Raw genomic sequence first — 15,773 nt, forward strand, 5'->3', positions numbered from 1 at the left:
CCCTTCTCCTCCTCCTCCTTCCCTCCCCCTTTCATCTTCCCTCTTCCTCCCTTACTTTTTTCCCCCTCCCTCCCTCTTTTCCTTTCTCTTAATGTCTTTTAAAAAATTGCCACTTAATATTTAAGATGTGATTATTTAGAATAATAACTCTTCTTTCCTTAAGGATTAATCAGTTCTTTGAAGTGCTCGGAGCTTTTCGTATGAAAAGCATAATATAAGTGTGTTGTCAGTATTGTCATAATGGTAATGATGTCCGCATCAATTAAAACCATCTGTTTTCATCCTGATTTTCTGTTATGTGGTTCTTAGGTTCAGAATTTAACATTACGCAGCCAGAAGTTGGGTGTATTATCTAGCTCACAGAATGGTCCACCAAAAAGCACTAGTCAAACTCAGTCATTGACAATTTGTCATAACAAAACAACAGTGACCAGTTCTAAAATCAGCCAACGAGATCCTTCTCCAGAAAGTAATAAGAAAGGAGAAAGCCCAAGTCTGGAATCACGAAGCACAGCTGTCACCCGGACATCGAGTATTCACCAGTTAATAGCACCAGGTGGGATAAAACTTTCGTTGAAAATAGTTGTATTATTCATTTTCTTAGCAGACAGAGCAAAACAAAGGATGTTCATTACTTGAACAGGAGTGACACCTTTAAAACATTTTAGAATGTGAATATTATAAATTTAATCTTAATGTGTAGCTTGAAAAGACAAAAAAGCCCAACAGATAAAATAAATTGTAACAATATAATAGGTTTTTAAAAATCAAATAACATTTGGTTAACATCTTTAAGTGCTGGTCTCTCCTTATATTGATAAAACCTTTTAGCTTTAAAAAAAGATTTGCCTGTAGTTTATTTAATATACTTCAGTGGAATAATTTTTAAAGCTTTTAAAAAAGCAGTATACTATTTTGTTTAAAGTTGTTATCAGTGGGAGAAATTTGTCACTTTGAAATAGAACTATGCATAATTATTTTCCTTATGTTGTTGCCTTTTTCTGTCTTTGATTTCATCTCCGAGAGGATCATCTCAGGCAATCAACTGAGTCATTGTCTTTCTTCTCAAGCTTTGAATTCAACCTGTGCATCCTTTACTTTATCCAGATAATTTTGCCTCATGGTTCTCATACTGAAAATGTGGGGGCCATCTAGAGTGACCTTGCTGCCTCTCTATTCATTTCAGAATTTCTCAGGATTGAACTTTCTTTACTTTTAATAAGATGAAGAGTTACATGTATTCTTAAACTTAGCACCATTTGCCCCTGTTGTTGATCCTACCTTTTTTTTTTTTAACCTTCTTTAGTACTTAATTGTTAGAGCATCTTTTATCTTCTCATACTAGACCGTTTCCTTTGTTTCTCAACCATAATTAGGTCTCCCTTATTCTTAATGTATCTGCATGTTTTTCTAAATCACTATAACTGTAGCTTATTTGAGTATGTGTGTGCGTATGTGTATGTGTGTTGCTCTGGGCTAGACACCTTATAAATGTTTCATTAAAAAAAAATCAGGCTGGGTGCAGTGACTCATGCCTGTAATCCCAACACTTTGGGAGGCTGAGATGGTGGATCACTTGAAGTCAGGAGTTTGAGACCAGCCTGGCCAACATCGCGAAACCCCATCTTTACTAAAAATATGAAAATTAGCGGGGCATGGTGGTGTGCACCTGTAGTCCCAGCTGCTTGGGAGGCTGAGGTATGAGAGTTGCTTGAACCTAGAAGGCAGAGGTTGCAGTGAGCCAAGATTGCACCACTGCACTCCAGCCTAGGTGACAGAGCAAGACTGTCTCAAAAAAAAAAAAAAAACCTTCCTTTGTTCCAGCAATCTCATCGGGGAAGCATCTTTTTTCTGTCCTTTTATAACGCTGCTTTACTTTTTAAAGACTTGTTTTACACTTAGGTGTAAGTGTAAAATATTCCACTTAAACCTATTTCACTTCTCATGTTTCCTGTGTTAATATTGCCAGCATTATCTATATCACTGAATCTCAAAACTGTGGAATTGTCTGATTACCCTAGTTAGAAATTTCTCCTCACTCTGAACTTGTATGGTCCCTTCTGGTTCTTTTTCTTTTATAGTTATTTGTATTCTGAGCTTAGCTTCTCTGTTAGATAGTAAGCTCCTTGAGGGTAGGATAATAATATTGAGCATTTATGTATGTGTGAGGCACTGTGTTAGTACTTTACATTAACTCTTTAATCCCTTTTTAGATTCACCTTTTCATCTTTGTATCTTGACAGCACTAAGTTGTACCTTGTATGTACTTACCTATATTAGGTGGGAGGTACATATTTGTTGGATTAATAGTTCATTTTTTTTTTCCCACTTGTATTTTGGGAATTATTTCAGTCTTTCTTATTGGTACTAATTAGGTATCACTATGCTTAGAATTGTTAAATGTGAATCTTATGTAAGTAGGCTTTGATATAATGTATAAAGTAATAAATATATTCATAGTATAATTAGACACTTTTTTTTTTTAAACCTCTGTGTGCTAGGCACTGCTCTCTGTATGGCATAAAAGCTGGGTTTTTACACTGCTGTACAGAGTATTCTCAGCCTCAAACCAGCATCCGGCCAGTTTTGACAGTCAGTGTGGAGCAGTGGTGACCCATGGTGCTTAGAATGACTACTCAGGGACAATTTCTAGTGATTCCTGAAGTTTTGATATTTGAGGGGTAGGTTAATTTCTTTCCAAAGAGAATGTTACTTTCAGAGAAAGCTGGGAACTATTTCAGGGTGAGTTCAAGCAAGGAGATCTAGTTTTGGATTTTTCAGTCTCCCTTAACTCTCAATACCTAGTTCTGAATTGCAGCTTATTCCCTCTTTCATTAATAGTGTGATAATATGCTTGTAGTTCGCGTTCCACTGGTGGTCAACATCTTGTGTAAGTATGGAGGAAACCAGTAAGCCAAAACCACCAGAGTCTCAGGTCAGTTTTAATTCCAAATTCAGATCTTACGTGTATTACCCAAACTCCAATTTTCCATGATGTTGTTGATTGGAAACAAAACCACTCAGAAAATCCTAAACTACTTAAAAGTTTCTTAAGCGTTACACTACAGTTATTCAAAGCCATTCATATCTTCTATTAAGGCTATAGCTATATTTTTCACCTTTTTAGTTTTTCTGCTTTTATTGGTAAGAAGTTAATCTCGGCCTGGTGCGGTGGCTCACGCCTATAATCCCAGCACTTTGGGAGGCTGAGGCGGGCAGATCACAAGGTCAAAAGATCAAGACCATCCTGGCCAACATGGTAAAACCGTGTCTCTACTAAAAATACAAATATTAGCCAAGCATGGTGGCGCGCGCTTGTAATTCCAGCTACTCGGGAGACTGAGGCAGGAGAATCACTTGAACCTAGGAAGCGGAGGTTGCAGTGAGCCGAGATCGCACCACTGCATTCCAGCCTGGCAACAGAGCGAGACTCAAGTCTTAAAAAAAAAAAAAAAGGTTAATCTGAAGCTAAGATATTTTGAGAGATTCTAAACTGATTATTTGTCCTCAATAAGAAAAATGTTCCTTCAAGTCATTTTAAATGTAAAAAAATCTACTTGTATTCTAATGTAGTGTAGTCTAATAATTATCGTAGTGTACATGGATATTGTTTTCTTATATGTATTTTTAGGGTGCTAAAGTAACTTGGTTTTCTTTATCATTTCTTTTTGAAGGTGGAGTTTCCACTTGATATTTAGTAAATTCTATTTTTAATATATAAAATAAGGTCAAACTTTAAATGTCTGGAAATATGAACTGTATTAGAGCTGAAGTTTTTTTATCACAGTTTTTAGGATTTTATGAAGCTAGTTTAATTGGAAAAAATATATACTGTTTTTTGTAGACATTAATTCATTGTGTAGTGAGAAGGTCCTGTATTAATCTGCTCCAGCTGCCCTAACAAAATACCATAGACTGTGGCTTAAAGAGCAGAAATTAATTTTCTCACAGTCCTGGAGGCTGGAAAGCCCAAGATCAAGGTCTGGCAATGTTCAGTTTCTGGTGAGGGCTCACTTCCTGGCTTGCAGATGTCCTCACCTGGCCTTTTCTTGAGGGTGTGGTGGGTGGAGGGAGCAGAAGCTCTCTGATGTCTTTTCTTAAAAGGGCACAAACCATGTCATGTCAGGGCCCCACCCTATGACCTCATTTAACCTTCGTTATTTCCTCAGAGGCCCCATCTACAAATACACATTGGGAGTTAGGGCTTCAGCATATGAATTTTGTCCCACACTCAGTCCATAACAGGTCCCTAGACTCAGTTAGGATCATAGGTTCTTTTAGACCTAACGCTGTCCTTAATAGCCAGATGATTTCAGGCAAGTCACTTAACTACTCACAGTTTCTTCATCTGTAATATGTTGGATTGGTATAGTACCCTGTCACTTTCATGAGATTGCTGTACTGAATGAAATAGTATGTGTTACTTTTTTTTTTTTTTTTTTCTTTTGAGATGGAGTCTCGCACTGTCTCCCAGGCTGGAGCGCAGTGGCGCAATCTCGGCTCACTGCAAGCTCGGCCTCCTGGGTTCATGCCATTGTCCTACCTCTCAGCCTCCCAAGTAGCTGGGACTACAGGCACCCGCCACCGTGCCTGGCTAATTTTTTGTATTTTTAGTAGAGACGGGGTTTCACCGTGGTGTTGATCTCCTGATCTCGTGATCCGCCCGCCTTGGACTCCCAAAGTGCTGGGATTACAGGCGTGAGCCACTGCTCCCGGCCAATATGTGTTACTTAAATAATAGAATATATATGTGATAGATGATGTCAGCCATTAATTCTCTGACTATAAAGCCACCCTAACAATAAGAAGATGTTTATTAAAATTAGAAACATTAACCAACATGATAGGATTTTTTTTTCAGACCACTAGGTCTTTTCTTTGACAGAGGTATTGCTTCACATAGCCACATAATTATTCTGTAATATATGTGCTTATCAGTTGGACTTATGGACTAATATAAAATAAACACACTTTGATTTCTGATCCAAGAAAAATGTAATTTAGATGAAAGGATAGATTGCTAATCTATTGGATTGTCACAGCTCTAGGATATAAAAAGATTGCTTACTTACCAGAGCATAGAAAGAATTGTTATTCTTTTTTTTTTTTTTTTTTGAGACGGCGTCTCCCTCTGTTGCCCAGGCTGAAGTTGCAATGGCGCAGTCTTGGCTCACTGCAACTTGTGCCTCCTGAGTTCAAGCAATTCTCCCACCTCAGCCTCCTGAGTAGTAGCTGGTATTACAGGCGTGTGTTACCACGCCTGGCTAATTTTTGTATTTTTAGTAGAGATGGGGTTTCACCAAGTTGGCCAGTCTGGTCCTGAACTCCTGACCTCAGGTGATCCCCCTGCCTCGGCCTCCCAAAGTGCCAGAATTATGGGCATGAGCCATCACGCTCAGCCAGAATTGTTATTCTAGTAGATATAATATCCATAGTACTTCAAGAGTATGGTAAATTTAACTTAAAACTTTACTTACAAAATTGAATTGAAGTGGGCCTTTGCTGTTACACTTGCAAAAAAATCTATTTACTTATCTGTAGGCGGGAAATAATAATACCCACCTATACCACAGGCATTTTGTAAGTATGAATGAGAGACATGTGAAAGCACTTTGAGCCCCTTGGATGAAGGGCACTCTATAGAAATCCAAGATTTAGTTAATTCACCCTTTTTGAGTACTGTATAGCATAGTCTATATCAACAGTTTTAAAGGGCTGACAAAAAATTTTCAGTCTTAGTGTGAAGTACTAGCCCTAGATATTATATTATTATATGAAAATTATTTTGTTGACTTGATTTCCTTTTTTTTTTTTTTTTTTTTTTTTGAGACGGAGTCTCGCTCTGTCACCCAGGCTGGAGTGCAGTGGCCAGATCTCAGCTCACTGCAAGCTCCGCCTCCCGGGCTTACGCCATTCTCCTGCCTCAGCCTCCCGAGTAGCTGGGACTACAGGCGCCGCCACCTCGGCCGGCTAGTTTTTTGTATTTTTAGTAGAGACAGGGTTTCACCGTGTTAGCCAGGATGGTCTCGATCTCCTGACCTCGTGATCCGCCCGTCTCGGCCTCCCAAAGTGCTGGGATTACAGGCTTGAGCCACCGCGCCCAGCCGATTTCCTTTTTTTTTTATGTAAACAATTAGTGGATATTTATTGAACTTTCTAAACGCCTCTTTTTTGGATGTTAATCAGATGTTAATTTCTTTAAAGGATTCCAAACATTTTAAATAATAACCAAATATAAAAATGTTTTTAAAAAAGTTATGGAAAGTTTTTATAAAGTTGTTGTCACAAATGTGGTTGAACACAAAAATAGATGTAAGGTATAATATAGTCTTTCTCCTAATATTCCAAGGTTAGGAAAAAAAAATTGCCCTGTCTTTAAATCTGTGTTAAATTTGTGTAATTTTTACCTGATATTAACATTAAGCAGTTGTTTCAATTTATCTTCTTGTGAACTCAGTTTCCATTCTTACTTAGGGAGGATTTCACCAGCATCTCCCTTTCTGTAAACATGTGTCACCAGTTTGCGGAAAAGGCATAATGATGGGGAGCTCCCTACCGTTTGATTGTGCTAATTCTTACATATATTTGTTCCTGTTGAGAGTGGCTTCTTTGTGGAGAAAACCTCATACTGTCACATCAGTCGTTGAAGGGCTTTTTTGGTGAGGGAAAAGGGTTAACAAAATCCCTTATTTAGGTAGTGTGGGCTTTTGATTGTCTCATTCTCTACAAGCAAGACTAGTGTTTTCCTAGATTTAGAATGGCCCCTGAGTTTCAGTTCTTAGTTACGGTGATTATTTAACTGTGCTACAGGATTTACACATGTCTTTTGCTTAATCACATTAAATTATTATACAAAACATTTTCTCTTCCTGGGTCAAATGATATACCCTCATCTCAGCTCAAAAATGGAAACTCATTTGGAGAGCTTTATAAGTAATTACCCTATTAGTTGGAAGCAAGTTTAGATATGGATTAGAAAGGATGAGATCTTTATTTTATGAATTTTATTGTAGCCTTTTTATGATTTTGACGTTATCTTTATATATGTTATACTTGTTCTATGATGATACTCCTCTTTTCCCGCAAAGAAGAAATTCAAGTGTATAAACTTTGCTAAAAGTTAATGCAGCTATTCAGGTGACCTATAAAATATAATAAGAACAAACTATGTACAGATTCAGATTATTAAGTTTTAGGCAGTTTTCTTTTAGAACTTATCACAATACAGTATATTTTATGATATTTTAAAGTTTTCCAAGGAAAACCTGTTTGTCATTAAGTATTCAGGCCAGGCGTGGTGGCTTACGCTTGTAATCCCAGCACTTTGGGAGGCTGAGTTGGGCAGATCACTTGAGGTCAGGTTTCAAGACCATCCTGGCCAACGTGGTGAAACCCGTCTCTACTAAAAATACAGAAGTTAGCCGGGTGTGGTTGTGGGTGCCTGTAATCCCAGCTACTCAGGAGGCAGAGACAGGAGAATCGCTTGAACCAGGGAGGTGGAGGGTTGCAGTGAACTGAGATTGTGCCACTGCTCCCCAGCCTGGGTGACAAGAGCAAGACTCTGTCTCAAAAAAAAAAAAAAAAAAAAAAATTTTTTTTTTCAAATTACTCTTGTCTGGAAAACTTGTAATAGAATTCTGATGATTATGACCTTCTGATATGAACACTTTGTCCTTTAGAGTTATTTACAAATTTCTGTATTTTTGAAATCAGTACTAATTGTCATTTTTTTCTCTCACAGCTTCATATTCTCCAATTCAGCCTCATTCTCTAATAAAACATCAGCAGATTCCTCTTCATTCACCACCTTCCAAAGTTTCCCATCATCAGCTGATATTACAACAGCAGCAACAGCAAATTCAGCCAATCACACTTCAGAATTCAACTCAAGACCCACCCCCATCCCAGCACTGTATACCACTCCAGAACCATGGGCTTCCTCCAGCTCCCAGTAATGCCCAGTCACAGCATTGTTCACCGATTCAGAGTCATCCGCCTCCTTTAACAGTGTCTCCCAATCAGTCACAGTCAGCACAGCAGTCTGTAGTGGTGTCTCCTCCACCACCTCATTCACCAAGTCAGTCTCCTACTATAATTATTCATCCACAAGCACTTATTCAGCCACACCCTCTTGTGTCATCAGCTCTCCAGCCAGGGCCAAATTTGCAGCAGTCCACTGCTAATCAGGTACAACCTACAGCACAGTTGAATCTTCCATCCCATCTTCCACTTCCAGCTTCCCCTGTTGTACACATTGGCCCAGTTCAGCAGTCTGCCTTGGTATCCCCAGGCCAGCAGATTGTCTCTCCATCACACCAGCAATATTCATCCCTGCAGTCCTCTCCAATTCCAATTGCGAGTCCTCCACAGATGTCGACATCTCCTCCAGCTCAGATTCCACCACTGCCCTTGCAGTCTATGCAGTCTTTACAAGTGCAGCCTGAAATTCTGTCCCAGGGCCAGGTTTTGGTGCAGAATGCTTTGGTGTCAGAAGAGGAGCTTCCAGCTGCAGAAGCTTTGGTCCAGTTGCCATTTCAGACTCTTCCTCCTCCACAGACAGTTGCGGTAAACCTACAAGTGCAACCACCAGCACCTGTTGATCCTCCAGTGGTAAGCCCTTGGAAGCTCTTTGACTTTCTTGCTGAACTGAAAGTAAAAACGATTTTTTTCCCACACTATGTTTTATTGCAAGATCTAAATGCCTCTGAACTAAAAAAGCTTGAAATTTCCATGTGTCAGTATTCTGACAAACATGCTGTATGGGCAAAGAAAATGCCATTGTTTGTTTAGTATGGTTGCATGCTTTATAATTTGTGATGGTAATTAAAGTCCCTCGTTAATTTTATTACTATTTAAACAAATCCATCTGCTATCTTTACAGAGTTGATTTTTTTTCCCCAAGGGAATGCATTTGAACCAGTGTCATCTGCACAAAGTTTTTTCTCTTAAGGTGATTATCCTTCATAGATCCCTTCTGTTGGCTTGTATGTTCTCAAAACGTGTGGTTTATCTAGCCTAACCCTTTTAGTTTTATGCATCCTGAAGTCCTGGGCCTTTAGGGGATTTTGTTTCAAGTTGGAGGTATGCTTATATGATGTAGTTTTTTGGTAAAATTATCCTTTGTAGTTGAAATTTTATTAAAAAATTTATTCTAGGAAAGAGTCCAGCTTTGCCAAAAATTTAACTGTAGACCATCTTATCGAATCATTAAACTTAATGGTTTTTTATTTCTACTGAGAGAAAATATGTGCTTAAAATATTTATCACTTAAAAAGCTCAAAAAATCTTAGTGGATAAATTTAATACTGAGGATGAAAAAATCCATTTAGAGGAGTAAAAGTTTTGAATAATTGAGATTGTAGAGGAATTTTTAAGAATAACCTCTAAAAACAATTACTTGTTGCCTAGAAAGGAAAATTATCTTGAAAAATACTTTTCTTTAAACATTCTCTAAAAGACATTTTAAGATTTATAAAACTGAAGTAAGCTCTCTAATTGTTTAGTCAGAAGGGTCAGATTCATAATTTGTAACTGAGGAGAAGAATCTTCCTAAAGGGAGGTTTTGTATTACACCTCATCCAAGAGATTTTATCACCTAAAAGCTAATAAATACTAGCTCAGAAAGGAGTTTCAAAGTATTTTTTATTATTAATACTTGTTTTTTCTTTTCATACTTGGATTATCCTCAATGTTCTTTAATGGAAAGCATTTTGGTTCTCATGAAACAAATGTATAGATTTTTGTATTCTTGTCATTCTGACTGATCTTAATAGGCACAAAGAGATTGAATTCTTCTTTCTGTGAATTTTTATTAAAATTAGAACTTGACTGGGTGTGGTGGCTCACACCTGTAATCCCAGCACTTTGGGAGGCTAAGGTGGGCTGATCACCTGAGCTCAGGAATTCGAGACCAGCCTGGTAAACAAGACAAAACCCTGTCTACACAAAAAAATACAAAAATTACCCAGGAGTGGTGGCCACGCCTGTAATCCCAGCTACTCGGGGTGCTGAGGCAGGAGAATCACTTGAACCTGGGAGGTGGAGGTTGCAGTGGGCTGAGATTGTGGCCTGGGTAACTGAGCAAAACTTTGTCTCAAAAAAAGGGAAAGAAAAATTTTTTAAAAGTTTGTCATTCAGTTATCATGTCTATGTTTTCTTTCAGTAGATTTTTGGAGTTTACTATGGATATTGTAACAAAAACAGGAGTTTAGGAAGTGTACAGCACCTTCAAAAAATTTTTAATTTAAATTACTTTCTCACTACCTAGTTCAGTGATTTGGTTTTTAACCAGTAAAAAGTAAGGCAGTTTCCAGGCAGGGCATAATAGAAAAGAAAAAAATACAATTAAAAAAAAAAAAAAAAGGTAAAAAATAAAACTTCTTTATAGTCCTTGTATTTTTTTAATTGTTTATGTTAGGGGAAGCTATGGAGGAGCAAATTTGGGATAGAAATATAAGGCTGGGTGTGGTGCCTCACACCTGTAATCCCAGCACTTTGGGAGGCCAAGGCAGGTGGATCACCTGAGGTCAGGAGTTCAAGACCAGCCTGGCCAACTAGAGAAACCCCATCTCTACTAAAAATACAAAAATTAGCTGGGCATGGTGGCGAATGCCTGTAATCCCAGCTGCTTGGGAGACTGAGGCACAAGAATGGCTGAACCTGTGAGGCAGAGGTTGCAGTGAGCCGAGATCGCACCACTGCACTCGAGCTTGGGTGACAGAGTGAGACTCTGTCTCAGAAAAAAGAGAAAGAAAGAAAGAGAAAGAGAGAGAGAGAGAGAGAGAGAGAGAAAGAAAAAATATATATATATTTGGAACATAATACTTTAAAAACTAAAGCCAAAAATATTTTCTTGCCTCCTGCACTTCTACCTTAAAACATTTTTGGAAGTTTAAAAAATGATATTAATAACTTTCTCTGCTATCACTGATATGGTTATTATGCTTGCTATTAATATTTCCATGTTACCTTTCTAAATATTTTTTAATCTTTTTCTTTGGGTAACATAACTCTTTAATAATTTATTAAACTTTTATTTTTTTATTACCTTTGACCAAATGTGTTATTTTTTCCATTAAAACACATTTCTTCACAGTTTATATTTTTCTGGTTGTTTCAAATACTTAAAGGTAGAAACTTGTATTTTTTAAGAGATGTGGAAATTTGAAAGATCAGGGTGAATTTTCAAAGTAAAATCAGTATGTTTTTAAAGAGACTTAAGAATTAAAGTTTTTTATTGACATTTGGGTATAAATATGTTGAGGGTAGATAATTTAGAACTAATAAACAAATATTCCTCAGTTTAGGAAAGGGAAACAGATGGGAATATTGGACTTTATTGAGGTAAGTTTGGCAGTCTTTGTTATTTTTAGAATAGTTATAGTTATGAGCTAAACAGTAATTGTGATGTGCAGTTTCCTAATGATCTTGTGAATGAGCAAAACCTCTACTTTGCTTTTTTCAACATTTTAGTTGTTACATTTAGATTTGTTAATGCTGATTGTGCCAGATGTCTGTGACAGATTTGTTTTTGCCTACTTCTTTTATTCATGCACTTATTTCATCTTTATATGAGAGTTCTGGAAGTATGTATAGTTAGCTTTAAATGGAAAGTATTTTACAGTATTTGGTGGATTATTTCAAAATATGCTATTTGTGTTATGGCTCTTTTCATCCTTTAAACTCTTCTGTTGTTTTTAAAAATCAGAATTCTATGTATGATCAAGCTTTGATTTCTTAAAAGATACTCTAGCAGATGTTTGAATAACATGTAACTGCATTAGGATTAAAGAGAGTTTCAGCATTTTAAGCAAAGATCATGTTCTTGGAAAGAAAAGTACTATCTATTATACTGAAGGAATGCTACATAGATAAAATTGAGCTGGTTGATAAAACCATATTTGTTTAATTATCTCTGAATTAACATTTCTAACACTAAGGCAAATTAAAGTTTTCACCGTGACAGCACTTACCCTTGGGGACTAGATTTTTTTTCTTAATGCCCAGATGCTTTTTAGAATGATTTTACCTATATTGGGTGTTATCATCATTTAAAAAACTGTTATCATCATGAACAGATGTAGTAGGTATAATTGTTGCTCCGAACAATAACAAATGACTGCTTTCACTTTTGAGATTCAGGCATGAGGCACAGAATCTAATCTGTCTTAGTTTCCAGGTGCAGGGTTGTGAGCAAATAACTTTAAAAAATGTTGCCTACTTTGTAGCTGATTCAGATCACGGTTCTGAATTTTATATTTGGTATAATATTATATTTGATATAAAATTATCCAGTAACAGTAGAATTTTAAAGTTGTACAAAAGACAAAAGAAGATGTTTTATTCTTAGTGGAGCCTTGGAAAGATTATTTATTTTATTTTATTTTATTTTAGTTTTGACTGTCACCTATTGTTACCTTTATAACTTATTGTTATATACCTATAGATGAAGCTTGATTGTCCCTTTTACAACACATGGGTTTTTTGGTTTCAGAAATCCTAATCACTTTTATATATAATTTTATATACCTTAAAACATCAAACTTTTTAAATTGTTTGATTAAAAATGCACACAATATTAGATGTCACTGAAAGGTTTCTTGTGAATGTTGAAAGTTTTTTTGTTTGTTTGTTAACATTTATGGGGCTAGGTGTGCGGTGGCTCATGCCTGTAATCCTAGCACTTTGAGAGGCCAAGGCAGGAGGATCACTTGAGCCCAGGAGTTTGAGACCAGCCTGGGCAACATGGTGAGACCTCATCTCTACAAAAAAACATTTAAAAATTAGCTGGGTGTGTTAGTGAACATCTGTGGTCCCAGCTACTCAGGAAGCTGAGCCTGGAGGTCAAGGCTGAGTGAGCCATGATGGAGCCACTGCACTCCAGCCTGGGCAGCAGAGTGAGACCCTTTCTCAAAAAATATTTTTTTAATGGGAAGAATAGTCAGTTTGGTTAAATAAGATTTTAAAAACTCATAATTTTTGTAAACTTAAGTAATAAACTTTATAGGTAAAAGAAGGGAAATTAACTCTTATGGCTTTGTTTTTATTAATCTCTCATTTTTCATAAATAATGGTTAAGTAAATAATAAATGATAAATTAAAATACCCATGTCAATCTCTAGAAGTATTCTTTGAAATGGAAACATTAATAATAAGGTATTACATTAATAATAAGGTATTGGCCTGGCGCGGTGGCTCACGCCTGTAATCCCAGCACTTTGGGAGGCCAAGCTGGGCGGATCACGAGGTCAAGAGATCAAGACCATCATGGCCAACGTGGTGAAACCCCGTCTCTACTAAAAAGTACAAAAAATTAGCTGGGTGTGGTGGCGTGTGGCTGAAGCAGGAGAATCACATGAACCCGTGAGGCAGAGATTGCAGTAAGCTGAGTTCGCACCACTGCCCTCCAGCCTGGCAACAGGGCGAGACTCTGTCAAAAACAAAAAGTATTTCTACTTAAATAGCTCCTTCTCAGGTTGCTTTCAATTCCATTTTCCTTTTTCTTTTTTTTGAGATGGAGTCTCTGTCACCCAGGCTGTGGTGCAGTGGCTTGATCTTAGCTCACTGCAACCTCTGTCTCCCAGGTTCAAGTGATTCTCTTGATTCAGCCTCCCAAGTAGCTGGAACTACAGGCACCTGCCACCATGTCTGGCTACTTTTTGTATTTTTTTTTAGTAGAGGCAGGGTTTCACCATGTTGACCAGGCTGATGTGGAACTCCTGACCTCCAGTGATCCACCCACCTCAGCCTCCCAAAGTGCTGGATTGCAGGCATGAGCCACTGCACCTGGCCCTATTTTCCTTCTTAAGTATAATCTTTACAATTGGATAACAAGGTGGTTAAGTTATAGACTTAAAATCTTTCTCCCATAAGTATGGAATGTTATAAAAAGAGTAAAAAAATAAGGTGTCAAAGAGCTTAGGCTGTGTGTGTGTGTGTGTGTGTGTGTGTGTGTGTGTGTGTGTGTGTGTATGTGTGTATGTGTGTGTATTTCAAGGAAAGATATTTTCTGTTTGCATATTACTGTGTAAAGAGTCATTAGATTGTTGAGTAGAACAGAAAAGGAGAGATATAATTGCATATCATTTTTGTAGATTCTCAGATGTTACTTTTTATAATTTAATCTTTAAATTACATAATAATAAGGAAGAGCCTGGGATAGAATCCTACATGTCCTAATAATAATGTGTCATTGTGGGGATTTACTTAGTGTGCCTGTGAAAAATGTTAGTATCTGTTTTGATTCGTGACAGTTAGAAGCTAACAAAAACAATTGAATTCCCAAAATTGTTATTTTATTTGTATTTTTTAATTATCAAAATTAAAAATATGTTCAGACTTGAGTATCATCTTTTTTGAAACCTTCGTGATTTTTGGTGTAGATACTGATTCACAGCTTGCTTTCAGTCAAATATTATCAAGAAGTATGAAAAACTTCATTTGAGCAATTTTAAAGTTTTCAGCCTGTCAGAGTAGTCATTTTTGCCTTGTTTTTAAATTTAATACACATAGAATTTAGTTTTCTGAAATTAAGAACACTTGATTAAATTTAGTTTTGGAAACATTTTAAGGCAGTGTGGTTTGTCATTGCAGGTTTATCAGGTAGAAGATGTGTGTGAAGAAGAAATGCCAGAAGAGTCAGATGAATGTGTCCGGATGGATAGAACCCCACCACCACCCACTTTGTCTCCAGCAGCTATAACTGTGGGGAGAGGAGAAGATTTGACTTCTGAACATCCTTTGTTAGGTGAGAAAATACCAACATTTGTGGGAATTTTTCTATTTGATAAATGTTAATAATAGGAAAAGTTGATTTTTTTCCCTCTCCTCCTTTCCCCTCTTTTTGTAGCTGGAACTACAGGTACACACCATTACACCTGGCTAATTTTTTATTTTTTGTAGAGACGAGGTCTTACTATGTTGCTTAGGCTGGTCTTGAACTACTGGCCTTTAGCGATTCTCCTGCCTTGGCCTCGCAAAGTGTCGGGATTACAGGTGCGAGCCATTGCATCCAGCCTGTTTCTTCACTAGAGATGATATTAAACGAACTTGTTATGGTAGTTAATTGTAACAAAATACAGATTTGAGTTTAACATTTTTTTTTTTTGAGACAGGATCTCACTCTGTCATCCAGGCTCAATCATAGCTCATTGCAACCCGTATCTCCTGGGCTCAAGTGATTCTTCTGCCCCAGCTTCCAAATGGCTGGGTCTACAGGAACCTTCCAGCACACTTGGCTAATTTTTTATTTTTGTAGAGATAGGATCTCATCCCGTTGCCCAGGCTTGTCTCAAACTCCTGGGTACAAGTGATCCTCTTGCCTTGGCTTCCCAAAGTGCTGGGATTACAGGTGTGAGCTCCCATGCCCAGCCTGGAAAATTCTTTAATGGCAGGGAAGCTCAATAACTTATAAATTGTTCAGTACCATCCAAATGAAAACCTATCATTTCAGGCTTCTATATTTTCAGTGGTTTGTGCAGACATGTTTCATATGCTCATTCACATTCATGTATCAGGCTATTTCTAGTTTAAAAATTAGAATAAATGAAAATTCTTTCAAAAGATTTAAATTATACTTTCCAAAAATCATGAAGTATTCTAAGCCATATGTGATATTCCTCACAATTGTTTGTGATTCAGACTGAGTAAGTGCTTTCAAAAGTGTTCTTTAGTATTTATAGTACTTAAGTGAAACCTCACTAAATTCTTATAAGAATTTGTAAGACATGGATTAAAAAAATTCTTACCTGGGCTTGTTGGTGCATGCCTGGAGT

The 15,773-nt window shown here is 37.1% G+C and overlaps 1 protein-coding gene across 11 annotated transcripts in view; it reads left to right on the forward strand.

Moving 5' to 3' along the window:
* PHC3 (polyhomeotic homolog 3) overlaps window positions 1–15,773 on the forward strand; it is a 95,472-nt gene that overhangs the window by 45,421 nt on the left and 34,278 nt on the right. For 7 of the 11 annotated variants that reach the window (XR_749704.2, XM_030929548.1, XM_010376003.2 and 4 more), the window contains 4 exons: window positions 310–556; window positions 7,742–8,610; window positions 8,903–8,950; window positions 14,593–14,746. Coding sequence is in view for 10 of the 11 variants with exons in the window: in XM_030929548.1 (XP_030785408.1) it covers window positions 310–556; window positions 7,742–8,610; window positions 8,903–8,950; window positions 14,593–14,746 (1,318 nt within the window). In the remaining variant the exon portion in view is untranslated. The remainder of the gene's footprint in view (window positions 1–309; window positions 557–7,741; window positions 8,611–8,902; window positions 8,951–14,592; window positions 14,747–15,773) is intronic. The other 4 variants (XM_010377310.2, XM_030929545.1, XM_030929557.1 and 1 more) reach the window with 1 other exon arrangement.

This window comes from Rhinopithecus roxellana, chromosome 1 (genome assembly GCF_007565055.1).
Source record: "Rhinopithecus roxellana isolate Shanxi Qingling chromosome 1, ASM756505v1, whole genome shotgun sequence".
NCBI classification, from domain to species: Eukaryota; Metazoa; Chordata; class Mammalia; order Primates; family Cercopithecidae; genus Rhinopithecus; species Rhinopithecus roxellana.